We start from the raw sequence: 26268 nt of genomic DNA, 5'->3' as shown, positions 1-26268 counted from the left end.
ATTCCTACCCCTTTACTTTAGTCCTTCATTACAGAGGTTCTGGCCTTCACCTGATAAGCCACCTGTCACTCAACACTGGGTTGGTATGATGTTGCCTGCCAAAACCCAGTGTTATCTCTTAGATCTTAGAAGGCCATGCATGCTCTGTTCCCACCCCAGTCTCTTTCTCTTCACTACCATTTCAAGTACACTGCCACCAGAAAGTCTAGTAATACCAAGCTGCCATTGCATGTCAGTGTACCTTAGCTATTGCTGTTCCCTCTGCCCAGAATTCCCTTCCCATCTTTGTCAAGTAACTGTTGTTCATAATCCAGAGCAAATGGATACAACACAAACTGGTGCTAAGAATGTTACTGGGCATCAGTTACATCACTTAACTCATATTTGCTGAATCCTGCCCATGTGCTGGGTTTAAGCAGAAGAGGAAGACAATAGGTTTGGAGTGCACACAGATTTGGCATACGTACACATACTTGTATATATATGTATATAATTTCATTCCATATTCATAATAATCATAGGAGCTGAGAGTTGTCCTCATTTATAGATCAGAAAATGCACTCTCAGTAGTTACATAATTTTCCTGAGATCCTTCAGCTTGTCACTCATGGAGTCAGGTGTCTAGCCTGGATTTGTCTGACTCTAAGCTTACAGACTATATCACATTACAGTGAAGACATTAAAGAATAAATATGGTGGGCTTCTTCTGACCAAATTTGAGATAAAAAGGTACATGAAAAAGAATAATAATGGGGGAAACAGGGAAACTTCTAGGTTAAAGGAGAATAAGAAAACATAGTAGTCAAATACAACATTTAAGTTTTTCAAAATCCCTGAGTCATGGTGGTACTCAGAGAAATGGGAAAAGTTCTTTACAAAGAATGACAGTGGAGAAGGAATGATAAAAATTTTTTTTTATTTTTTTATTTTTTTTATTTTTTTAATTTTTTTTTCAACGTTTTTTATTTATTTTTGGGACAGAGAGAGACATAGCATGAACGGGGGAGGGGCAGAGAGAGAGGGAGACACAGAATCGGAAACGGGCTCCAGGCTCCGAGCCATCAGCCCAGAGCCTGACGCGGGGCTCGAACTCACGGACCGCGAGACCGTGACCTGGCTGAAGTCGGACGCTTAACCGACTGCGCCACCCAGGCGCCCCGATAAAAATTTTTAAATCACCATTCATCAATGGATTGGTACAAAAACCACTGGATGAAAGTATAGTGGAGCAGGATAGTCCCATGGTTTCTACATTATGACCCCATGGATTACTCATTAATTACAAAGGGGGAAATCCTCTCTTTACAGCAGAAAGATGGTTGGGCACCACCAGACCCAAGCAGTCAAGCTGGTATCACCAAGAATGAGGCAACCTGACAATATTCCTCCGAACTGTGCAGCAGAAGGGGCACAGCATCACCTATGTGTTCTTGTTAAATAGGAAATGTTTACCGTGAATCTAATCGTGACAGGACAGACACTTCCATAGTGTGAGAGGTCCTGCAGGCAGCTGGCCTGGACACCTCTGCAGGTTGGCCAGATGCAGGGCATGAGCCTTGACTGGGTCCTGGATCATTAGGGTGGGGGGCAGCTGGCAAGACTCACCTTCTCCATGAAAGCTACTTTAGAGGGGCTGGATCAGTGAAAAGCGCTTCCTTAGTGTCTAGCCCAAGTCCTTTTTACCCCCTCCCCCACAGTCACCACCACCTCTTCCCTCCACTGGGCTTGGGTTCAGGGATGACAGAGGAGACTGAGCCTGCGCCCCCCCTTTAGGGGCTGACTTTTGTTTCTCCTGCTCAGGGAAGGGCTGCCACTCCCAGCCCACAGTCCTTTCCTGGTCTCTGTGACCTTACTGACTTTCAGGCTGTCCCTTGTCTGGGTCCCTGGCCTTCATGGAGGGCCTGTCCCTCCTTTCACTGAAATGAGTGGTGGCTCCCTTGGTTGCTTAGATATCCTTGTCAGTGCCCCCTCCCTCCATGCAATTTCTCTGTCCCCCACCGCATGTATTCATTTCCCTTCACTTGTCCTAGAACTTTGCTGCTTTGCTTGTCTTGCAGGTTCAAGTGTGAATGGCCTGGAAGAGCCTAGCATTGCTAAGAGACTCAGGGGTACTCCTGAAAGGATTGAGCTGGAGAACTACCGCCTGTCTGTGAAACAGGCAGAGGAGCTGGAGGAGGTGCCCGAGGAGACACAGGCTGAGCACAACCTGAGCAGCGTGCTGGACAAAGGCGCAGAGGAGGACGTGGCCAGCAGGTCAGCCTGTGCCCGGGAGCTCCGGCCCCGCTTTCTCGTGTGCTGCAACATGCCCATGGCTTGCCCTAGCAGCCTCTTCCCCAGATGAATATACTGTCCTGCTTGTGGGGGGAGGCAGCACCGTGCCCTCGGCATGGGATCTGAGCCAGACTATCGGTGCCACCCACCAGCTGTGTGACACTAGGCAAGTTAAGCAACCTCCCTATGCCTCTGTTCCCTCATCTGTGAAATGAAGGCAATACGAGTACTTTCCTCACAGAATTGGTGTGAGGATTAAATAGTATAAAGTGTTTAAAACAGTATGTGGCACATGTAAGTGCATGTCGATGGTGGTTGCCTTTACCACTACTCTGCATGGCGCTGGAGTTTTTACAAAGGACTTCTGTATCCATCACCTCACTTGGTCATCCTCACAGGAATCCTGCAAAGTAGACGAAAACGTTTATCTTACCACTCTGTGGTTAAGGAAACACATGGGGACTAATATTAGGATCAAGGATTGACTAAGGTTCAAACTCAGGTTTCCTGGATCCCAGTCCAGGATTCTTCCTGTTCTCCCTGCTGATCTCCCCCTTTCCATGCAGTTCCCTCTCGTCATCTTGTTAGCTGGTAAGAACACAACCCATCGGACTTAATGCAGAAATTCAGTAAGTAGTTCTTGAACACCTACCATGGCCTTAACACTTTGTCTTTCATTGAAAAGGTAACAGGAAAAAAAATAAATAATAGTCCCAGGTCCTGCCCTCAGGTGTTGTTTGCAAATTTACTGGAAGAGAAAGGACTTCCACATGGGAACAACAGAAACCTGAAGCAGTGTGCTGTTGAGGGGCAGGTGGTTCAGTAGAAGAAGCTTCAGGGTTGGAATTAGGGGCTTCTGTGAGGACACCAGTTCGCCCTGCAGTCTTGGGGAAGCCACATCACCTCTCCAGACTTCCTTCTTTCTCCTCTATATAAAGAGAAGAACAGAAAACTTGCATCCCAGGGACCACACACAGCAGCCAGTGATTTTGTGCTTGGCCATCCCGATGTTTTAATTAAGTGTAACTGAATGATGCCTGAGGAGGACATGTGCCCTCCAGCCCCCACAGAACTGCCTGAGTCCACTGTCTTAACCCCAGGGCCTCGTTTTCATTATGACCCAGGTCTACCAGGGTCAGTACAGAACTCAGAATGCTCCATGAAGATTATCAAGGACATGGAAAGGGAATAAGATAAAAGCTGGAGTAAAATCACTATTGGTCTGACTGTCCTGCAGGACTTCTGGGGAGCCCTTACTCTGTCTCCCAGACTAGTGGAGGCTTTGCCTTATCATTGAGACACCAGCGGGATGCTTCTTTGTTGCCATGAGTAAGGAAGGGAATGTGTGCGGTTAAAGAAAACAGTGCTTTTTTTTTTTTTTTTTTTTTTTTTTAAGTTCCAGGAATGTTCTTAGGGTGTCTGCTGGGCAGAGCTACTTACAGCTGCATTCCACCACCTCACACATACTTTGGATCAACTGCTTCTTGGGCTGGCCTCAGAGACAGCATTTCTGTGCATTGTTGGGCAGCCTCCCCCTGGGTACCTGCATTTCAGAAGCCATCACCACATACACACTGTTGTCACACAACTACGTCTCTACCCAGAACATCCACAGAGCATGTGTTCCTGCTCTGTGTCGATGAGGGAGAGCCCACTCTCTGCAGACCTAATAGCTTAGCCTCAGGGTGAGTGTGGTCAGCCAGCTTTTCTGCCATTGTGATTTTTCCTCCACTGTGATTTGTAAACTAACAGGGAACAAGACAGCAGTATGTAGCAAGGACATTTCAGGAAGGCTACACCGTGGCACACGTAGCAGGGTGCAATAGGAAGGGCAGGATAGAAGAATATGAAATCAGTCTGCATCAAATGGTGTCTGCCTCTTTTTTTTTTTTTAAGTTTATTTATTTATTACTTAAGCAATCTCTACACATAGCATGGGGCTCAAACTCATGACCTCGAGACCAAGAGTCACATGCTCTTCCGACTGAGCCAGCCAGGTGCCCCAAATGGTGCCTGTGTCTCAAACTCAATAGCAACAAGTGGCATTAGCTCTTTGCAGAGTGAAAAAATGGTCTCTTAAACCAAATTGCCCAGAGGGAGGAGCCACAGATTTTGTCTTATTTCCCTGAGGGCAGTGGTCAGATGCAGACAGTGTATCATGTATTTTCTCCATCTTCCCTGTAGCACCAAGCAGAGTTAGGTGCATTCTCAGCCCTCAGACCTTCCTTGAAGATGAGGAATGACTGTTTTAAGGAATTCACTGGTCCAATCCAGGAACTCACTTTTGACAGGTTTAAAGAACTCTTAACTTCATCATCTGCTTGGGGGAGCATTGCAGTATCATAATTCAGAGCATGACATCGGAGTCAAACAGACCTGTACTTGAAGCCTTGTTCTACCACGTAGTAGTTATGGCTACATTTCTTGGCCTCTTTGTGCCTCGGTTTCCTCATCTGCAAAGAACACTGCACCTCATTGGTTTGTTATGAGGATGAAAGCAAATAAAACAACTGACACAGTGCGTGGTGCCCAGGGAGCACTAAATCATTGCCACCCCTACTGTCACCACCGTAGTGCATTGTAGCTCTAAGCACAATACAGGGGTATCCCTCACGAGGAGGGGCAGGGCCAGTGATTCTTGTATTGGGCTCCTTAAACGGCTGGTTTAAGTGCCACAAGTTGGGTTTGGCTTGGCCCTAGGGTGGTGCTGATCAAACTTTGCTGGCATCAGAACCACCCAGAGGGCTTGTTAAGCCAAAGATTGCTGGGCTGTTTTTTATTCAGTCATTTGGGGTAGAACCCAAGATTTGCATTCCTAAAAAGTTCCCAGGTAATGCTGTGGTCTAAAGACCAAGAATGGCTGCTCTAAATTTCCCTGATTATAAGTGCCACCTGGGACATGTGGTAAAAACGTAATTCCTGGACCCTCCCCTGGAGCAGCTGATTTAGTGGGCTTGGGGTGGAGACCAGGAATACCTGTTTGTTAACAAACCCCCTAGGCGACTCCTGCTTTGTGGTTTAGTTTGCACAGAGACTATTGGCCCAGACCTAATTAGCTCCTTGATCCTTCCTTGGAGTTGGGGAGGGGGAGGGGAAGCATCTTCCAAAGGAGACCCTGGAAATAGTACTTTTACTTTCTCTGGAACAGAACAGGTGCCTGAAGACAAAAGAAAACTGGCTTTATGGTTTTAGTTTTGTTTTTTCCTGATTGCCTGTCTGGAAAACTTTGCCCCAGGCAATGAAGATGGCTTGTGCAGTACCCATCTGCTGAAGTCCTCAACTGTTTGCACATTGCTGGCTCTAAAGAACAAGTTAGCACTAGAGCAAACAGGTATCCTTTCCATCCAGATGGGACAACCAGGTTACAGAGGACTCCCCAAAAGTTGGTGACAGGCCATCCCAAAGGGGCTTTGCTCTCCATCAGAGTAACACAACAAGGAAAAGCCCCTCCTTCAAGACTCACCAACATAAGTGGAAATTCCTGACCGTTCCCTCTCTTCTCCCTTATCCCTTCTCCAGTGGAGGCAGTAATGTGAGCCATTGTTGAGCAGGATGCTGCTTTTAGTGTGGATTAAATGTTCATCATGTAATGATTCCTGGACAACATACATCTTCTCCAGCAGTCTGCTTAGCAGTATAATGTTTACACAGTTGTCAGAGAGGGTGGGATCTAGGAGTGGACTCTCTGATTATGAGTGGATTCATTTAAAAATGAAAGCCATGATTCTCTATTTTCCCTTAAACCATCTAAGAACTTCATGTGCTGTTTGACATAGCAGCCTGTTTCATTCACAGTAGGACCTGCCCAGATTTCCAGTATCCACTTTCTGAAGTTAGACCCAGGCAGTCAGGAGACTGGTCATGATCTTGCTCCTGGGTTTGCCACCCTGACAGCTGCTAGTGGCTGAAGAATTCTTGGGTTCTTGGTGAACAATCCAAGAGGGCACGGTATGACAGGTGCAGACACCGGAGGGAATCCTGACCTCACACCAATGATCCAACCTTTTTAAGCTTCAGTGGCCTCATTTGTAAAAATGACGATATTAATATATCCTGGAGTCCTAGAGTTATTGTGTAACTGAGTGACCTAATTCATGTGAAGTGCCTTGTGCCACGTGGCACTTCATCAGGGCTCAGTAAGTGTTCGCCATCACTACTGTGATGATCACCGTTGGCCTTTCTCTGGCACAGCAGAACCTCTGTTCAGCTCATAGAAGTCTGGAGCAAATCTTGTTTTTTTAGAATCTAGTCCATGTACCTGCTGGTCTTACTTCCTCCTATCAGGCCCCACCATAGCCTCAGTGAGAAGATGGCATCTGATAGGGAGTTCAGGGAAAGTGCTTTGAGATCACTGATCAGATATAAATTGTAGCAGGGAGGATTTTTTTCAAGGTGTCATTGTAACTCAAAGGCTCTGCTCCTACTGATGGACTTCACCAAGGGGCATTAGAAGTATCATCTGACACCTGTGAATTTAGGTAGCAACCTACCCTGGCTTTCTCTGGTTGTGCATCCTTCCTTGCCTTTCTTGGCTGTGCTAGGCACTACGAGCAGCACTTCAGTGAGCCAAGCAGACCTGGTCCTGCTCTCAGAGAGAGTGCAGTCCAGGGGAGGTGGACCTACATCAAACAATAGATTGTTACAAATGCTGATCTTGATGACTATATTTTCTTATGGCCTTCATCTCCTAGGAGGCTATAAACTGAGAGGTCACGCTCTCTTCCCAAAAGGATAGAGAAATTGTTCCCTGTGTTGTCTTTTGTTCTGGCGTAGTGATCTTCCCACTTAAGATGTTTCTAGGCTGATGTCCAAGTAGGGGTGAGGGGTTCTGCCTCACTACAGATTCCTTCTCTGTACCCTTCCCCCAGCCTCTTCAAAGGCCAGACCCAGAAATTCAGGCACTGGGAACAGCCACAAAATGTAAAAATGAGTCTTGAAGTACTGAGTTTACGCTGTGAATCTTGCACGACATAAGGAGCCTGGTGAGATTCAGGGGACTGCTCCAAGCTCCCATGGATGTGATGGCTTGGAAAGGAATAGTTGGCAATGCTTGTCCACCCCTCTCCTTCACAGAGGGAGGGAGACTGGTTTGCCTGTCTCAGATTTCCAGAAACAACGTATCAAGGCCTTTCAGAAAGAGACTGAGAGCTAATAGCTTATGAAGAAAGGTAAGGGTTGACCTTTCCACCCTATCTTTTATGCTCCATGCCTCACTTGCTATTCTCCCGTGGTCTTTGAGCTGTCATAAAACTAGCCAGTATCACACTCATAGCTGTGAGTCCCATTGCCCTCATCATAGAGTATTAATTGCTCACATTATGCACAGTGCCACTGCCCTCATGACGTGGCACAGTACAAGGAATGGGCCGTGCTGAAGGCACCTCTCCCAAACAGTGGCAGTGTAGTCCCACTGTGCCTGCCGACTGCTGGAGTTACCTTGTATGCCTGGCTGGGAAGGAAGGACAAGCTGGCCTGCCTTCTGCCCACCTGAAGTTTGAATAAATTTACATAAGATTTAAGATGAGCATAGGAGGCATTCTTATCCTTATTTCATGTTTGAAAGATGTTAAGTGATACACATTGTTATATGTTGCTAAATAATAAGATAGTAAACAAATGAAAATAATATCTGAATAAATACTGAAAAACAGTCAAAATCCAGATGCCAAATTTTCCATGGTCCAAATTCTTATGTTTACTCACCTTAAACTGCCTCCTCTCAACCTTTCATTCCACTACAGTTATTTCCTACCTTATTTTATCATGCTGTGTTCGCATCTTATCTCCCTTGATTCTCTGCAATTTGTATTTGTATTCTCTGCAATGTGGAGGAAGTGCATTATAAGTAAAAGACGCTCAGTAAATTTTGGTGGGTGGATGGATGGATGAATGGATGAATAAGTGAATCAAGTAGTATTCACCAAAATGAGCTGCTTACAGTAAGGAGCTGCCTCTTTTTATTTTTGTATCCATTGGTTGAGATTTAGTAAGTACTCAAGAATGTTCATTGAATGAATGAATGAATGAATGAATGAATGAATATGTAAATGGGTAAACAAAGAAGTGAATAGCGAGAGTCCCAGAGTATAACACAAACATTATAAAAATCAGTAAAATCCCTAATCTTCACAATGTTTCTACAAGGTAGGTGTGAACATTGCCTCCTTACTGATGCGGAGACTGAGGCTCAGCATAAATAATCAGCTCATGGTCATACAGCTGGTAAGCAGCAGAGCCAGTGTAACACTGAGAATCAGCCACCTGAGAAGTAGGCGGGCGTACAGCCCCCAGGGCTGCCCTCAGACTGACCCAACTAAAGTCTGAGAGTTCCCAAAACCACCCTCAAGTTCAATAATTTGTTAGAAAGACACACAGAACTCACTAAAATGTGTATACTCATGGTTGTGGTTAATTACAGGGAAGGATACTTACTGAAATCAGCCAAGTAAGGAAGTGCACAGGGCAGAGTCCAAGAACATACGGATGTGGAGCTTCCATTGTCCTCTCCCTACGGAGTCAGGACAGTGTTACTTTCTTGGTATTAACGTGTGACAAAACCCATATAGTATTACTCACCCAAGCCTTGGTGTTCAGAGGTTTTATTGGGGCTCCATTACCTAGGTATCAATTGACAGATTAACTGATTAGCAACATGTTGTGATTGATCTCAGTCTCCAGGCCAGCTAATACTTCATGACTCAATGCCCCCACCCTAAATTGTTGGTCTTTCTGATGTGGCCAGCCCTCACCCTAAATCACATTATTAGACTACGTACCATGACCTAAGGATCCTACGGAAATAAACACATTCCCATCAGGCAAGACCTTCCAAGGGCTTAGAGTTTACATCCCAGAAGCCAAGACAAGGCCAGACCTCTCTTTGAGTTAGGTTAAATTCTATACTGCACAGGTACTAATAATAGCACTGGTAGTGAGGTGTCATTGACCTTATCACACTGTATTCACTGATTCCCTCTCCACATTCACAGCCCCACTCTGGGTGGGGAGAGAGCACCCCCCCCCCCCATCACAGGAAGATGGGACTGGACATCCATCCCATGCCTGATGCTTCTGGGGTTTGAGGCTCTCTCATGCCAGAGGCTGGACCATGCTTGATTGGAAAAGCCAAATTTCCTCTAGCCCAGTCAATGACACATTTCTCACTGAGGGCAAAGCCTCTCCTGAAAAAGACTTTTTGGGAATTATCAGACCATGAAACAGGTCTGAGAAACTTCATTTGTATAATGATGTTTGGGGTTTTTTTCCTGCCTTACAGCTATATTGTAGGGCACTTTTATTTGTGTACCACCTATTGACTGCTTAACTCTGCAGGCAGGAAAGGCGGATAGAAATGCTCCCAGGTGGTGGCCTCGAGGGTGGAGATCCACGGTTTTGGCTTGCACAGGTCATGGCAAGGGTCTTCTCGCATGTAGTGCTGCTTCCTGTTTCAAGCTGAGCTAGGCCATGTGCCATAAAGGAAATGGTGGTAGAAAATGTGGCTGGTTGTCCAGGGTGATGACCCCAATGATCGGGATATTTGTTTTCACCCTCTCCCCATAGTCCCTGTACTATAACCTTGTGGTGAACGGCGCCTTTGCTACCGTGTTAACTGTGTATTCCCCATAGTATCCTGTTCTGGGCAGGGCACGTTGTGGGGACTAAAGAACACTGTGGAATGAATGTGCTGCCTTCCCTCCAGCACACACTCCTTGATTGCCGGCCCGTCTGTGGCTAAGACTTCAGGTCTCTTGGAGGCAGCTTTTCTTTCTCACCATGTTTCCCATGAGAGCCTGCCAACCCACCTGAGTCAAGTAGAGTTGAGTTCCTCAAACCAGACAGATCACGATGAAAGGAGACTTTCTCCTTTCTTGATTCCCAGGGTCTTGAGTTCATATCAAAATGAGTCTGTGCCTCCTACTGTCTCTGAGGGCCTCTGAAACTGGACTCGGTGGAGTTGCAGTTCATTGAATAGAGCCCCCACTCTGCCCCCGCCCAGGCTGAGCTGTTTGCTCATGTGGGTTTATGTAGGGCTTACTTGTACATGTGTATTTCCTCTGGCCGTCTACTCACTCTCTTTCCTTCCCTTTGTGGGTCTTACCTGGGCAGAAAAGCACACCACACCCCTCTGTGCATGTCCTCTCTCCTTTCCTGCCCAGCAGTTGCTTTGCTGGGACATTTTGCCTCTGGTTGTGGCTTTTGAGCATCTCCTTCTCAGTTTTTGTCATTCCCTCACTTTGGTTGTATGGTTGTTTCCCCATAGCAGTTCTGAGTCCGAGATGGAGGAAGAGGAGGAGGAGGAAGAGGAGCCTCTGCCCACCTCCGACCTGGGCGGTGTTCCTTGGAAGGAGGCTGTGAGGATCCATGCCCTTCTGAAAGGAAAGAGTGAAGAGGAGCTGGAGGCCTCAAAGAGCTACGAGCCTGGGAATGAAGAGGAGGAAGAGGAAGAGTATGAGGAGGAGGAAGAGGAGGAAGAAGAAGAATATGAGGAGGAAGAGGAAGAGTCTAGTGAAGGTCAGAAAAAAATCTCTTCTCTTAACTCTGACTCTGTTCCATGCCTGAGTAAGGCTTCTGTGGCTGGAGTCACACCAATATGCCGTCTACAGCCCCAGGGGCGATCCCTCCTGCCTCTCTCTAGCCTTAGATTTGGGGAGCAGGGGAGGCCATTGGCAGTGGAAGTAATGTCCCTTGTGCACATTCTGAGTAGATATTGGAAGTGGAAGGCAAAGGGTCAACAGCATAAGTACTCCAACCAAATTAGGTCACTCATTCTCCTCTCCTCATTTTCTGTTGTTGTTTTTTTTTTTTTCCTTTAGTTTCTGTTAAAGAAATTTATTTTAATAAAGAAAGGGAATTTAGCTTCCTAGAGGATTCCCTGACTCAGAGTCTGGGCTTTGGAGGCTGCAGAGCACTGAATCTCACTCTGCTCAGAGCTGCTGTCACTGAGGAGGGGCCAGGTGCCTACCAGACAGGGTTCAGTCGATGACAGGTAGTAACATGTTTGGACCAGTGTCCTGAGACAGAGCATCAGTTCCAGTATTAAGTCACTCTGGTTGGCTCTGAAATGTTCTCTTGCCTTGGACTTGAAATGTTTCATTCTGCCCCCATCTCTGGCTGTGTGTGTCCTTGAGTGATGAGGAAGAATTTGGTGGACATCCTTTTTTGTCTCTGTAAGAGAGAGGGTCATTCTTTCCCTGCCCTGTCTGCACAGAGGTCTGGAGGGTGGGGAGGAAGAAACTAGGGCAGGTAGAGACCTGAATCCCCCTGACGACGGTGCCATGTTAATTCACGGCCGTGCTCTCTCTCCAGGGGACATGGAATGGAAGAGAAGTTCATGGGCCTTTAAAGCACCAATCCCTCCCAGCCGTTGTCAGAGGAGCACATTAGATTCTGGACAGCCCCGGGCCTCGTAGAGTTGGCACTAGATTGCTCTGCTGCTCCTCCTGGAATTCATTGTGCTTGGCTGCCCAGTCCTATCCCGCAGTCTGGCACAGGAAGGACCGCGTGCTGACCAGATGCAGAGCTCTTCCCAATTACATTACTGAGCCGGTCCTGAGAGCTGTGTAGCCCAAGACACTGCCGAGGCCGGGCAGACAAGAAGGAAGCACAGCCTCTCCCTGCCCCCAAGGTCCCCAGGGCCAGTGTGAACGCTCAGAGTCAGGGCTCTTCCTCAGACCACTAAGGGGCTTCTCTAGACCTAGTTCTCCTGCGCTCTTCCCTCCAAAGACAGAGGCTGGGGTGGGGCCCACAGAGGCAGCACTTGGTGCCCTGGCCCTTCCTCCTCCCCGTGATGAGAAGTAAGGTCTGTGCGAGCAGGAGGCCAGGCCGGAAAGCTGGCACCTTGGGTTCTTTTCTCCATAACTGCTGTGTGTACAGAGCTGTGGTTGGCCCAGGGCTGCCTCTGGGTCCCTAGTAGTCAGAGGTGGTGATTGTGCTCACAGCTTATCCAGGGGAAAGGTACTTTGTTTTTGTCATTATCTCCATCTGGTGATTCACACATTCAGTGGCTTGTAGCCCCACACACAGCTTAGGGTCAAAGCCTGTGCCCTTTTCAGGAGACTTTATCCCTGCTTTCCCTCATGCAGACTTAATTTCCTGGATCTGGAACTAGTGTCAAGACCAAACCTGCAGGGAATGGGATTTAACTGCAGAAACACATACCAACAAATTCAGCCAAGCTCTGGGCCTTTGTTCCTAGCCCTTGGTGTGTGTGTGTATCTTTTGGTCAGTGGACTTCCATGGCTGTGTAGACAGTGACAGGATGTTATTGCCTTGCACCTGAAGATAACTCTTCTCTATTCTCTTTCCTCCCTTCCATTCTCTTTTCTCTTTATCCCCACGCGGGATTCTTGATGCTGTGTTTATGGGTGTCTGGCTCCCCCTGCTGTAGAAGGGGAGTATTGCCCCTGGGACAGAGAACTCCTGCAAAGCCAGTGGCTCCAGCATCTGTCAAAGGAAGAAGATACGGGTACATGTAAAGGTACCCACTCTGCCCCTTGCCCACCTTCTACCCTGGCTCCCTAGCAGCCATCCAGAATTTGCCTTCAAGAGCAGGTCCCACATTAAAAGATCTGTGCTTTATAAAGCTGCGCGGACAGGCTTTGTCACATGCCTAGCTGGGCACCTGTCCCTGGGCCCAGCCTTTGGGAATGGTCATGTAGCAAATAACATATAAGACAAGCAGAATCAAGGGGAAGTCTGAGAAGAAGATTCCAGAAGCAGTCTTAATGATGGTGGCCCCAAGTAGGCCCCTTGTATGCTTTGCTGCAAGTCCCCTCATCTAGCGAAGACTCAGCCTCTTGTAATGCTGAAAAATCATGTCACAGTCACAGCTATCAAAAGTAGGGGAGCCAGCACAGGTGTTTTCATCAGCACAGGTACCCAGAACCTTCCTCCACTGTGTCTTGTAACATTTCTCTGAGAAAGGAGGACATGCTGGCTGATAAGTCCCCAAGGCTACATTTATTAACAGGAAGCAGAACATTATCCAGGGAGGAGACTCACTCTCTTCTCTTTGTGGCTTAGAAGATGAAGAAAGGGTCTGCATTTTTCTCTTTGACTTCCCTTCCTTAGTCACGTGACATTCAAGCTATTGGGTGACTTTGCCGTGATTCAGCCCCATCCAACACCATAAAAGCCAACTGACCTTAGAAAAATGAATCCGTAGAGACCAGTAGTTCCGACAAGAGAGTGCATGCGGGGCTACCACCCCACATTTAACACAGGATGGTGCCCGCATCCACATTTGGTAATCTTACTAGTACTTTCGGTCCATATCACATTCCCCATTGCTTAAAAATTAAGAGGTTGTGTGACAGTGATGAAGCCAAAGCCAAACTGTCCAGTTAGATAGTTGAGAGTGGGCTCCCATCAGGAATCCCAGACTCCTTCAGATCAGGTGGCACCTGCTCTTGCTACTGAAAAGCCATCTTCCCTCCCAAAATGTCCCCTCCCCTAAGTTGCTGGCTGTCCCTTTATTTTAACCCAACTGTATGGCATGGTCCAAGCACTGGTTATAGGGAGCTTACAGGGCAGAGGCTGCATGTATATTCTTTGGGCTCTGACAGCAGGAATAATCTGAAGGGGCTGCTGGTGATTTCTCATTTAGCTGAAAAGGCAGGTCTTGTGTCCAGAGGAGAGCAGTGGTGCACCAAATGGAGTTTTAAGAAAAAGGCTTTGACCTCAGAAAAAGCAGAAAGGTATTGTTTTATTCCTGCCCACGAACTCCCAAAGTCTTGGGAATTTACAAGATAGAGCTCTGCTTCCTCTCCTAGCCACTGCCTCCCCTGTGTCCATTTTCTCCCCATAGCTGTGTCCCTGCCGCAGACCTGCATGCAGCATGAGACCTATTATGGAAGGGGGATTTTTTTTCTCTATCTCTAGCTGCAAAAGATAAACACTGAAGTACCAACAAAGTACATTTCTGTCCTGCGTGAGTTAGGTGGTTCATGACAGAATGACACTGTCCCATCCCATCTCTCACTTGTCACTTGGCTTAAATCTCAAAGGAGAAGCTGTCAACATGGCAGGTGACGGTAAGCACCATGCTGTGTATCCTCAGAAGGGGAAAGAGCATTGCATCCTTCGGGATCTCACACTGTGCTGGCTAACAGCAGAGTACTCGTGACCCAGAGGGATGGCCCTCCAGAGGCCAGTTGTGACCTGCTCTTTTTTCTGACTTGGCATTTGGGTCCCTCAAATGCAGATGAGATGGAAAGAGCATCAGAAAGGAGAATTCTTTCTGTTTAGAGTCGGGATATATGGTTCACTTCATTGAAATTAACAGTGTAAGTGAAGCTTGAAACAACAAAATCAAGCTGAACGAGTAGAAATCATGTCTGTGTGCGCACGCGTGTATATTCTCAATTTTTGCCTCTTTCTGATTCAAAGTGATCCTGGCAAATACAGTAACTTTTCTTTCTGTTTCCTTTCCTGTGATGTTTCATCCCCTCCTTCCCTTCACTGTTTATTTTCTGCTTCCTTCCTCCACCATCTCTCCCTTCCTCATCTCCTCCACCTCTGACTCTGGTACACTAGTCGGGAGCCAGAGGCTACAGCAGATCATAAATCCAGCCGACCCCTTGGAGATCCAGGCTGATGTGCACTGGACACATATTCGAGAGAAAGAGGAGGAGGAGCGAATGGTACCAACCTCTGAGTCCTCCACTTCTAGAGGTAACTGTTTCAAGATCCAAGGGCCCGATATGCCCCTCAGAGCAGCTCTGTCCCTGCTTCCCCTCTCATTGCTACAGAGGACCCTTCTGGTAGGGCCAAAGCCATCAGTTTAATCAAAATGTAAAAGCCAACAAACCATTTTGTTGTCCTGGTATTGTTAATCATGACCACTGCCCTTAACTTTTGTTTGAGGATATGTAAAGTTCTCTATGGGTTAAGAGGTTATGGGATCTTTCTCCATGGACGCAAAATAGTAAAATGAACTTGACCTTGGGAAAACCAAGAATTTGCTTTCTTTCCCCATTTTGCTAGACAGGGTTACTCTGTCCACTTGGTAAAATGTTCTGATGCTTTCCTCCTGTGGTGTGTCTGAGTGTGAATGTACATTGGCAGGACTGGGTGGGGCAGTATATTTTGAACTGAAATGAAGTTTTAAGAGATTTATGTCAAGGAGGCCTTTAAAAATAGCTAGCGTAATATCCAGCTCTAGGTTTTAGGTGAGCTGGCCTGTGCTCTACAGGAGGGTGGAGATGAATACAAGCAATAAAAGGAAGAAATGGAGACAGCTGAGGGATGCGGCGGCTGCCGTGTCACTCTCCACACCTTTGACCTCAGCAGACCCATCGTCCAAATATGGATCCTTGCTGTCATGAACCTCTGTCTCTCACTCGTTTTCACGTTTCCATTCAGGCCTGTTGGGGCCACACACCCTGCAGGACTCTGCCTTCAGAAAACTTAGCCCTTAACGAGGACATTTGATCCTCCCTGGCCCCAAATCTTCACCTCTAGGCAAGACCACCTTCTGTTAACTACTTTTGCAGCAGTATAACCATTCAACGGGAGTGAGGAGACTGGCCCTACTGACCCAGGACGTCTGGCTGGCCTACAGCATGGGGCAGCTCTGCAGCCTCCAGCCACTGTTGACCCTCCCTGTTTTCTCTCTTCTTTTCTCATCCCGAGCGTCCGTCATACAGGCTTACGGCGGGACTCTGACCCCTCATCGCTGCCGGACAAGCCTCTGGCTTAGAACATCTGTCAGGTTCCCTTCTGTTTGGGGCTTTAGGATGACCTCGACTCTCCTCACTGGGAACCCGCATTCCTGTGTAACTTTGTATCTATCGTCTGTTTTAAATTCAGTGCCTGACCTTCCCTCCATTCGCCGCGCAGCAGTGCAGGCCTGGCTGGAGACAGTCTCCGGAGGTAGTCTGGTGATGTTTGTTCTCTCCCCACTCACCATAACCACTCTCTCGGCAGCTCTGCTGGTACCTTAACACTAGAATTCTGGTCCTGCTGCTAGTGCATGCCACAGTCGGGGCGGGGGGGCACATGCATGCCTCACTCAGGCGGCCCATTCTTGCATGGACCAGACACGCACCCCACGCCTTTCAGGGAAGATCCGGAGGAGAGCAATAGCATAGACAGGACATAAACTTGTTTTTTACTAATAAAGGTTGAGTAAAGGCCAAAGCTAAAGGAACATCTTTAGCAGTGATTTCTAAAGTCTGTAGAGATTAAATTGTGTAGCAGTTGGGTGTGAAAGTAGAAGAATCGGTGAATATCCCACAAACCCACCAAAGTACAGAGAAGGAGACATTCAGTACTAGGGGACTTGTGGAAGACTCCTCAGTGAAGAGTGGAGAACATAGGATTGTTCTGCTAACAGTAGAGGGACAGGCGGGGTATAACTCAATGTAGCATCCGCTGGGTCTTCGTACTGATGTGCGGGGTTTCTGTAAGTACTTAGGCCAAGAGATAGCTGAGAAACCTTGGTTGCCCTTCCTAAACTTTTCTGGACAGGTATTCCTCAGCATGGGTGATGGCAGTTCTTGACAAGGGGCAGGCAGTTCTTTGCATTGTAGGACATGCAAAAAAAAAAAAAAAATTTTTTTTAATGTTTATTTATCTCTGAGAGAGAGAGAGACAGAGACAGAGACAGAGTGCAAGCAGAGGAGGGGAAGAGAGAGAGGAAAACAGAATCCAAAGCAGGCTCCAGGGTCTGAGCTATCAGCACAGTGCCCGACACAGGGCTTGAACTCACAAACCGTGAGATGACCTGAACCAAAGTCGAACGTTTAATCGACTAAGCCACCCAGACGCCCCTCTATTGAGGACATTTAACTTTCTTGGCCTCTGCCCTCAAAATGTCATCAGCCATACAGCCTCTACTCCCACCCTGGCCATCAAGGCAACAACCAAAACTGCCCTACACAATATCAGTTCCACTTAAAGAAGGGAAGCATTACCCCCTGGTTGAAAACTATGGTCCTTGTGGTTGCTTCTGGGATGCATAGGATTGGAGTTATGGATCTTTACCACCAGCCTCTTACCAGCCCGTTCCATTGACCTGACACGCAGCAGGAGAAAAGGACACAGGCACACAAGTCAGGAGGTACCTTCACAGAACCATAGGGAGAGCTGAGCCTGAGGCCAGACCTTAGCTCTGTGAACAGAAGCTGCTGGCCATCTCTCCTCATGTTAGCACGTCTCCCAGGATGGTTGGACAAGGCTGAGGTGTCAAGACTTCCCAGCTGGCAGCTGAAATAAACCAAAAGCTAAGTATGTCTGTGATTCCCAGCTTCCATAGTGCGTGGCAGCTTCTAGCACTCTGCACTCCATCTTAACCTGGATTTAATCTCCCAATTCCATCCCTCAAGCTGCGTTTCTCCAGCCTTTGCTGCTGCTGCATTGATATTTCTCACTTGTTTGTTTTTTAATGTATGTGACAATTGTTCCTTTCAAGGTACTCCCAAGGACTGTAGACTTGTTACCCTTCTGACTCTACAACAGACATTTCTTAGCAGCAACTCCGAGTCAGAGAACCACATGAGGGCCAAGGGACCAGGGCTGGGGTCAGGCTGACCTAGGGCAGTGTGAAGAACAGTGTGGTGTCCTTTGTGCCCGCATCCAGCACACTGTCCAACAGAAGTACAGATTGCCATCTTGATGCTTAGCCACTCATACATCTGTTTGAGCATATGTGTTGGGCACAGTGGGCCCAGACGGGATGAGCCCAGGTTCTGTTTCCACCCAGTTGACGTGACTCCCAGAGGAGAAAGATTCTGGGGGAAGAGAGGTAACTGTCCAGCCTCTTCAGAAATGGTGTCATGAAACCATGAGTTTGTTATCGAGATAGGAAGCTCAGGTTAGAGAAGGCACAGAGACTTTTGTTTGTTCCTAAGAAATCTCACTTCCTGGTGTTTGATGAACTACAACAGCAAAGTTATTGTGCAAAGGTTTTAAATGTGTGGAAATAATTGAGTAGTTTTACCCCTAATATTTTCCCCAACAAATGCCACCATCACAGGAAAGCATCTTGGCATTACCAGCTCCATGGGCTGCTCTGGTATCTCAAAAGAAGGAGTGTGACATTAACTATTTGCCAGCCTAGAACTTATTCTGGAATTCTTTCATCTTTCCCCATAGTCCATTCTAAATCTATGTTGTATGGTTCTCCAAAATTAGATGCAAATCATCACCTTATTTTTATAAACTGAGTATACAAAAGGGTGGGAAGCTAATTATACAGCTTAAGGAATTATCTTTTAATGTTCATTTACTTTAAGAGAGAGAGAGAGAGACCACGTGTGCATGCAAGCAGGGGAGGGCAGAAAGAGAGGGAGAGAGAATGCCAAGCAGGGTCCACACTGCCAGCATAGAGCCCAAGGCAGGGCTCAATCCCACAAACTGAGTTCATGACCTGAGCCAAAACCAGGAGTCAGACGCTTAACCAAATGAGCCACCCAGGCACCCCAGTAATTATTTTTTTTTAACAAAAACTCCTGTGACTAGGTCAAGAAAGCACACATCCCCAGCATCTTCAAAGTGCCCCTTCCCTATCTTCCCCACCCGGCCTCCAAAGGTATTCACTTGATTTTCCTGGATTTTCGTCATATTCAGACTTTGGTATCCATGCTCGACATTTCTGCCACACTCACTCTGCACATCCTTAAGGTGCCAGCGATGCAGATTCATGAGACTGGACAGTGACGAGAGCACTGACTTGAGAGGGCCCAGCCATTACACGGCCTCTCACTGTGGTACAGCCTTTTAAAAAATCTGAGCTGTGCCACAGCCAGTGCCTCTGTTGCCTGCCCATCCTTGGGCTTTGATCCTCTGGCCCTTGTATATACGAACCTAAGCGTAACCCCTTTTCCTGAAGTGAGAACCTTTAGGAGTGATGTGAGAGTGGCTGTGCTTAGGAGCCTAGAAGAAACTCTCAGGACGCCTGACAGATGGGTCCTGTTGGTCTCGGGTAACACTGGGGCCTCACAGCATCCTTTAAAGTAGCACACCTTGCTTTCCTAATTGCTTTCTCTTACTCCAAACTGTTAGTGTGAGTTCTAAGTGTGCAGAGGTTGGAAACAGGTTTGAGAGTGTGTGTGTGTGTGTGTGTGTGTGTGTGTGTGTGTGTGTGTATGTGTGTGTATGTTTAGGAGCTGTTTCCTCCTGAGGAAAGAGAAGTCGATGAGTGCTTTGCCTTGTCCTGCAACACTGAAGGGCTGGTGTTGCATCTAGACAGTGAACTTTACATATCCCCTCATCCTCTCCTTCAAGCCTTAAAAAAAAACATTTCTCTAAATTATCCCAAGCAAAGATATCACCTCTACCCGTTGAAAGGGGAGGTGGGTGCCCTCAGGGGTCCATCCTGTTGGTCCCTCATCCATCAGTGACTTTGCCTACACACAGTACTGCAGCTGCTAGATGGAGCAATATGACCATGAGTAAATCCCGTAACTCTCTGGCCTCGGCTTTGCCACAGGCCCTCTGAGTGATTACTGTAAGGAGTAAATGGCGCGTGGCCTGTGAAGCGGTCCAGGGCGTGCTGGCAGAAGAGTCATCATTGCTTCTGGGCCTGCAGAGGCAGCGTTTCCCCTCTGCCCTTCTCACACCGAGGCACTTACAGCAGTCTCGGGGGAAGAGGAAGTGACCAGAGGAAGCTGCCCTTCCTTTTCCGCTGGGCCCTGCTGGCGTCGAGCAGTGCTGGTCCCGGGTGTTCAGGAAGGGCCCCAGGCCCTCACCAGCACCCACACTGTGTGTAGCTCCCCCAAGGCTGACCGACTTCCACCTTGGGGTCCAAATCCAGACACTTCACAGTCCATCTCCCCGCCTCTCCTCATGGTCTTCACACTGCAGCCCTGGGAAGACCACCACCAGTTTCCACCTGCACAGGCAGTCTCTGTCTGTCTGCCTGTCCTTTTCTTCCTTCCTTTGAACGTTTCTGCTTTACAGTCCCATTTGATGAGAATGACCTGGAGGAAGATGTGGACTCGGAGCCGGCAGAGATAGAAGGGGAGGCAGCGGAGAATGGGGACACAGGGGACACTGGTGCTGAGCTGGATGATGGTACGGGGGACCCCAGAGCCTCCCCTCTCCACTGTGCTGATCACTCTCTTCCCCACTGTGCGATTGGAACTTGGGAAAGATAATATACATTAAAGCAAAAGCAAGGCACTCTAAAGAGGTGGCCATTAGGTCTCCTGGTTGTGTTCCTTGGTCTGCTGCTAACTTGAATGTGTGTCATTCCCCCTGTCAGCCACCATGCAGCATAGCCTGCATTCATTAAGTTGTGGTTGAGAAACTGAGCAGATTGGGTGCTTTATAAAAGGGCCTTTATTCAGTGGGCCTCTGAAAGGTAGCTACAAAAGAGATGGTATTTTAAGAATTATAGGCTGGTTGGTTGGGGAAAGGGTGGCAGGGACTAGCCTGGGAGAAATGACGAGTCCAGGCAAGACTGTAAGGGAGCATAGACCTCGCCGTGGTGTTGGGGGAAACAGACCAATGGTGAGTCCGTGAAGTAAGGCCTGCCCTTCACAGGCACACCCACTATGTTTCTTTCTGTTGTGATCTATCAGGTACCGTCTTGTGTATTTGAAAAGGAAATGGAGCACTGTAGGCTTTGATGAGAGCGCTATGTTGCAGAGAATAAAGGCTCTGAGTCTCAGAAGCTCAGTAGGGACCAGTAGGCAGGTCCTAGCTGGGACACAGAACCAGGTCCAGACATCAAGCAGTGGTGCTGTAGTTGATGAACTGATTCAGCTACTTTCTGGGGCCAGCTGGAGACTGGTAAAGAAGCAGGGCTTCACTCAAGTGCTGCTCTGTCCCTTCCCTTTGCCAGATCAGCACTGGTCTGATGATATCCCATCAGATGCCGAAACAGAGCTTCGCATGCAGCACCAGGCAGCAGTGGAGGCGGAGCTGGAGCTGAGGGTATCGGAAAATGAGGAGGAGCAACCTGCCACCACACCAGGGCACCAGGAGAGAGGTAAGCCTGTTGTCTCAGCAGAAACTGCTTCCAGAATTCCGGTGGAGAGCCTGCAAGGACAGGGGCAGCACCGAAGACACAGGTCATCAGAGCAGAGCCGGAGCAGAGCTGGTACACTGCATACCAACCTCCAAATGGCAGACAGCTCTGCCTGTTGTTGTCTTTCCCCCTTCCCTCTGCACAGATCCTGCGCATGGCTTTGGCCAACAGCCCCTTTCTGTGTGTGCTCTGGAGCTATGAAAGGGTAGAAGGTACATCTCCAAGCTTTGGACACAGATCGCACAAGTGAAAAAAAGCCCGTACTTCTGAAATGATCAGAGGTGGCATCTAGGGACACTCTGGGAAAGGACTTTCTTTCTGTTGACCAACAGTGACCCCCCTGCAGAACTGGCTGGGAGAGGAGCCCTCAGCGGGAAGGGCAGGGTGTTGTTTCCTCTTATAAATCCTGTGTCTGTTCTGTCCAGGTCCTGCCCAAGTCCCCAGCCCTCCCCGATCCCCTGAGGAGCAGGCTGGTCTGCTCTCCCCAGGCCACAGCCCTGAGGCAGAGGTAAGGACTCGGAGCTCACTGTGGGGGACAAAACTGATAGGATCCTGAGTGGACATATTAACTCCCTCATCTTAGGCCCTTGGTGTCAGCCCATTTTTTTGCATCTTGTACTAAGTGGGGCTGCTGACAACAGGAGTGGCCTTGGGGTTCCAGCTTAGTCCTCACCATGAGGACAAGGCAGTCTGGGCAGCAGCTCCCTAACCCTGCACTGTACCAATCCCAAACCTGAGTCTTCCCACCGTGTCACTCTGTTGTGTCCACGTACCATGCCATTTTAAAAGTAACTTTATTTGTAAATTAAAGCAATAATTGTTGTGGAATCATTGGTTTGATATGATAGATACGTTTGTTTCTTAGCGTTATGTTAAAATGAATGTATGACTTAAAATTTAAAATACTTATCCAGGGGTGCCCGGGTGGCTCAGTCGATTAAGCATCTGACTCTTTGGCTCAAGTCATGATCTCATGGTTCGTGAGATCCAGCCTACATTGGGCTCTGTGCTGACAGCATGGAGCCTGCTTGGGATTCTCCCTCTCTCTCTTTCTCTCTCTCTCAATCTCTCTCTCTCTCTCTCTTCCCCCTCCCCCACCACTGTTCTTGCTCTCTCTCTCAAAATAAATAAATAAACTTTAAAAATATATATGTATTCACCCAGATTACCAGTGGCATGTGAGCCACGCATTGGAGAATGCTACGTAAATAGATCATAGCAGTATGTCCTGTGGAACATGTTTTGGGAAATGCTATCTGGAGGACACATCGGGGAGGGAGGCCAAACTCAAGACCTGGGTTAGCTTGATTTGGTCTTTGAGATTCCAAGAACCAAGATGAATTTGGTGATTTCATCTGTGAAACTGTGGGAGGTTTACTGGGACTCACGGGTGGGATGATATAAGGATTCGTGCAGAAATGTCTGGATCTTTGAGCTTCCTGGGAAGGATGATGTGTAGAGTATAAAAAATTGCCATTTGGGGGCTCCTGGGTGGCTCAGTTGGTTGAATATCTGACTCAGTTTCAGCACAGATTGTAAACCTAGGGTTCATGAGACCAAGCCCTGCATTGGGCTCTGCACTGAGCATGGAGCCTGCTTAAGATTCTCTCTCTCTTCGTCTGACCCTCCCCCCCCCCGCCCCCCACTCTCTCTCTCAAATTAAAAAATTAAAAAATTAAAATTTGAAAATATCTATTTTAAATCTTAAAGTGTTGGTCCGTATTTTCATACATCAGAGATCTTGAGCTCTTGGGGTCGATGGTCAGGAGTGAGAGCTGGATCCATTAGTGCGCTTTGGCCAGTGTCCATTTTAGTGCACAAAGAATATAGAATGTGTTTGAGGTGAACCAAACCCTGAAGGCTGAGTCTGTTCAACAAAGTAGAGTGGTTTTAAAAATTGAACAAATAGAACAGAAAGGGGGAGAAAGGTTCTCCTGGAGCCATTTGGCTAACAGCTTAAAAGGCAGAGAGGAATTTATTTCACAAACACAGGCCCTTTGAGCAAGCTCCCCAAGGGGTCTCTGCTGACCATCAAACTACCTTCTAAGCAGCTTCTGTTTTCCTTTTCTGTAGGGGGCCCGAATCCCACTTGCCTCTGTTGCTACCAAGGTGAAATTGCCCAAGGAGAGCCTTTTCCCTGAGCCTTTGCTCCCCAAAGAGAAGCCCAAAGAAGAAGTGCCCAGTGATGAGAGAGCTGTGCACTCTCCTATCCGATCACAGCCAGTGGCTCTGCCAGAAGCCAGGACACCTACCTCCCCAGTTAGTTCACAGCACCTGTCACCGCTGGCCACCTCTACCCCCACCACTACCCAGCTCCCCATTTGCTCCCAACCCCAGCCTTCCTCTGAGGCCACTGTCCCGTCCCCCACCAAGTCCCCCATATGCTTCCAGCCCATTCCAGCCAAAACACCCATCCCCCTGGCTCCCCTCCCCTTGAAGACCCAAGGGGACACCAAGGACAGACTGGGCAGCCCTCTTGCTGTGGATGAAGCCCTGAAGCGGAATGACCTGGTGGCAGAGTTCTGGATGAAGAGTGCCGAGATCCGCCGTAGCCTCGGACTCACACCCGTGGATCGGAGCAAGGTGTCCGAGTCCAGCTTCCCCTCCCCGGCCTTTAAACCAGTGTCCCTAAAATCCTATTCAGTTGAGAAGTCTCCTCAGGGTGAGGGGCTCCAGCTTCTAAAACCTCCACCTATTCCTAAGAGGCTGGGCCTGCCGAAGTCAGATGGCGACCAGCCCTCGCTGCCAACCCCCAAGTCCCCATCTGACAGAGAGCTGAAAAGCTCCCAGGAGGAGAGGAGAGACCTGTCGAGCAGCTCTGGGTTGGGCCTTCATGGGAGCTCCTCCAATATGAAGACCTTGGGCAGCCAGAGCTTCAACACCTCTGACTCCACCATGCTCACTCCTCCTTCAAGCCCACCCCCACCCCCACCCCAGGATGAGGAGCCTGCAACTCTTCGAAGGAAGCCATATCAGATTTATGAGCATAAGGAGACCGAGCCCAAGGCCTCAGTAATCCCACCCCCACCACCTGCAGCCTTTATGAGGGCCCCCCGAGAGCCTGCCCAGCCCCCTCGAGAAGAGGTGCGGAAGTCGTTTGTGGAGAGTGTGGATGAGATCCCCTTTGCTGATGACGTGGAGGACACCTATGATGACAAGACAGAGGACTCGAGTCTGCAGGAGAAGTTCTTCACACCCCCCTCTTGCTGGTCCCGCACCGAGAGGCCCCTCCATCCACCCCTAACCAAGGAGAATGGTAGGTTGCCTACTCTGGAGAGTGGGGTCCAGCCACAGAAGAGGGTCCTGCCCTTAGTCTCTCCAGAAGCCAAGGAGCTGGCTGAGGAGCGCATGCGAGCCAGGGAGAAGTCTGTGAAGAGCCAGGCGTTGAGAGACGCTATGGCCAAGCAGCTGAGTAGGATGAAGGAGATGGAGATGGCGGCTGGGACCTCCAGGCCCCCAGGAGGCACCTCCCGCAAAGCCTCCTCAGTTCCCTCCAAGGGCAAAGAACTTGGCCTCGAGTCCCCTAAACGCCCGGTTCTCAAAGGCCCCAGGGAGCCCACCCTGAAGCATGAAGCCACTAGTGAGGAGGTCCTCTCCCCTCCGTCGGACTCAGGGGGCCCAGATGGTTCAGTCACCTCATCCGAGGGCTCCAGTGGGAAGAGCAAGAAGAGATCGTCACTCTTCTCCCCCCGCAGAAACAAGAAAGAGAAGAAGTCCAAAGGTGAGGGCCGGCCCCCAGAGAAGCCCAGCCCAAACCTCCTGGAGGAAGCAGCCGCCAAACCCAAGTCCTTGTGGAAGTCAGTCTTTTCTGGGTATAAGAAGGACAAGAAGAAGAAGGGTGATGACAAGTCCTGTTCCAGCACCCCTTCCAGCGGTGCCACTGTGGACTCTGGCAAGCACAGGATGTCTCCTGTCGTGAGAACAGGTACGTCAGAACCAAGGGACCCTTCCTGGGGCAGGGCATAAGGTGTGTGTTCTCAGCCATCGTTTCTTCTCTTAAGATCCATTTCCTCATGCTGCCTCCCTACGGGTCCTTAGGAGCAATGCTAATGGGGTGAGGGAGAAGGAAACTGAACCATGAGCTCACACAGCATATTCTGCGTGATAAACTAATGGTAAAACCCGGCTCGAAACTGACTAAGGGAGACTTGGGAGGTTTGTGCACTTCCTCAAGTCACACCACCTCAGAGGAGAGCCTGATTCTGAGCAAGGCAGAGCGCAGCATTGCCGGGAGGAACCAGGCAGGCCTCTATTCAGTGTTAGCGCTGCCCCGGCCAGCACAGGTGTCAGCCTCCAAGCTCCTGGCTCCCCACTATGGGTTAAGAGCCACTCAGACTGGAAAGAAATAAAATCTGTACCCCACTCCCCTGGGCAGCTTGTGTGAATGTAGACATCAGGAAAGTACTGTGGTGTCCTCGATTTGCCTCTTCTTTCCATCCCATTAGAGCTGCAGCTGCGGCGCCAGTTGAGTTTCTCAGAGGATTCTGACCTCTCCAGTGATGACATCCTTGAGAGGTCCTCCCAGAAGTCCAGGCGAGAGGTATGTAGGCCCTAGGCCCCGTCCGTAACGGGGCTTCAGAAGGGGTCAAGGACTTGACTCTCATCCTCTGTGTAATTGGTCTTTGGTGAGGTGGAAGAGAGGGAAAGCACATCTCAAGCTCTGGGTTGAAAGTGAGCACCCTCCTCTAATTCCCAGTAGACACACAGCTGTCTCCTGAGCCCAGCCCAGCTCCAAGTAAGAGACACATACAGGGAGCTCTTTTCTTGGGCTTTTTCAGTGAACAGCTGGTGCTTATTTGCTTCAATGGCAAGAGTTCCTGTGTTTAATTCTTGGGAAGAAGACAGAGGCATTCCACACTCAAAGAGTCACTAGATCTTTAGCAAGCAGCTGGCATTGTCCATTTGTTCTTTTGTCCTCAAAGATCCCATGTGGAATAGCATCCACCAATGCCCAGAGTGACAGGATAAGGGTTGTTCGTGCCACACGTTCTGGTAGAGGCTTGGACAGGGACAACACGGTTTAG

The 26268-nt window shown here is 48.7% G+C and overlaps 1 protein-coding gene across 21 annotated transcripts in view; it reads left to right on the top strand.

Moving 5' to 3' along the window:
* MICAL3 (microtubule associated monooxygenase, calponin and LIM domain containing 3) overlaps positions 1-26268 on the top strand; it is a 235862-nt gene that overhangs the window by 177748 nt on the left and 31846 nt on the right. For 12 of the 21 annotated variants that reach the window (XM_058744271.1, XM_058744280.1, XM_058744278.1 and 9 more), the window contains 10 exons: positions 2058-2253; positions 10532-10782; positions 12659-12748; positions 14806-14943; positions 16081-16143; positions 20173-20286; positions 21059-21205; positions 21670-21752; positions 23318-25169; positions 25690-25784. In XM_058744271.1, coding sequence (XP_058600254.1) covers positions 2058-2253; positions 10532-10782; positions 12659-12748; positions 14806-14943; positions 16081-16143; positions 20173-20286; positions 21059-21205; positions 21670-21752; positions 23318-25169; positions 25690-25784 — 3029 coding nt within the window. The other 9 variants (XR_009266002.1, XM_058744273.1, XM_058744279.1 and 6 more) reach the window with 9 other exon arrangements.

Source organism: Neofelis nebulosa, chromosome 8 (assembly GCF_028018385.1).
Source record: "Neofelis nebulosa isolate mNeoNeb1 chromosome 8, mNeoNeb1.pri, whole genome shotgun sequence".
Classification (NCBI taxonomy): Eukaryota; Metazoa; Chordata; class Mammalia; order Carnivora; family Felidae; genus Neofelis; species Neofelis nebulosa.
The sequence above is the reverse complement of the archived record's forward strand: the minus strand, read 5'-3'. Positions and strand labels throughout refer to the sequence as shown.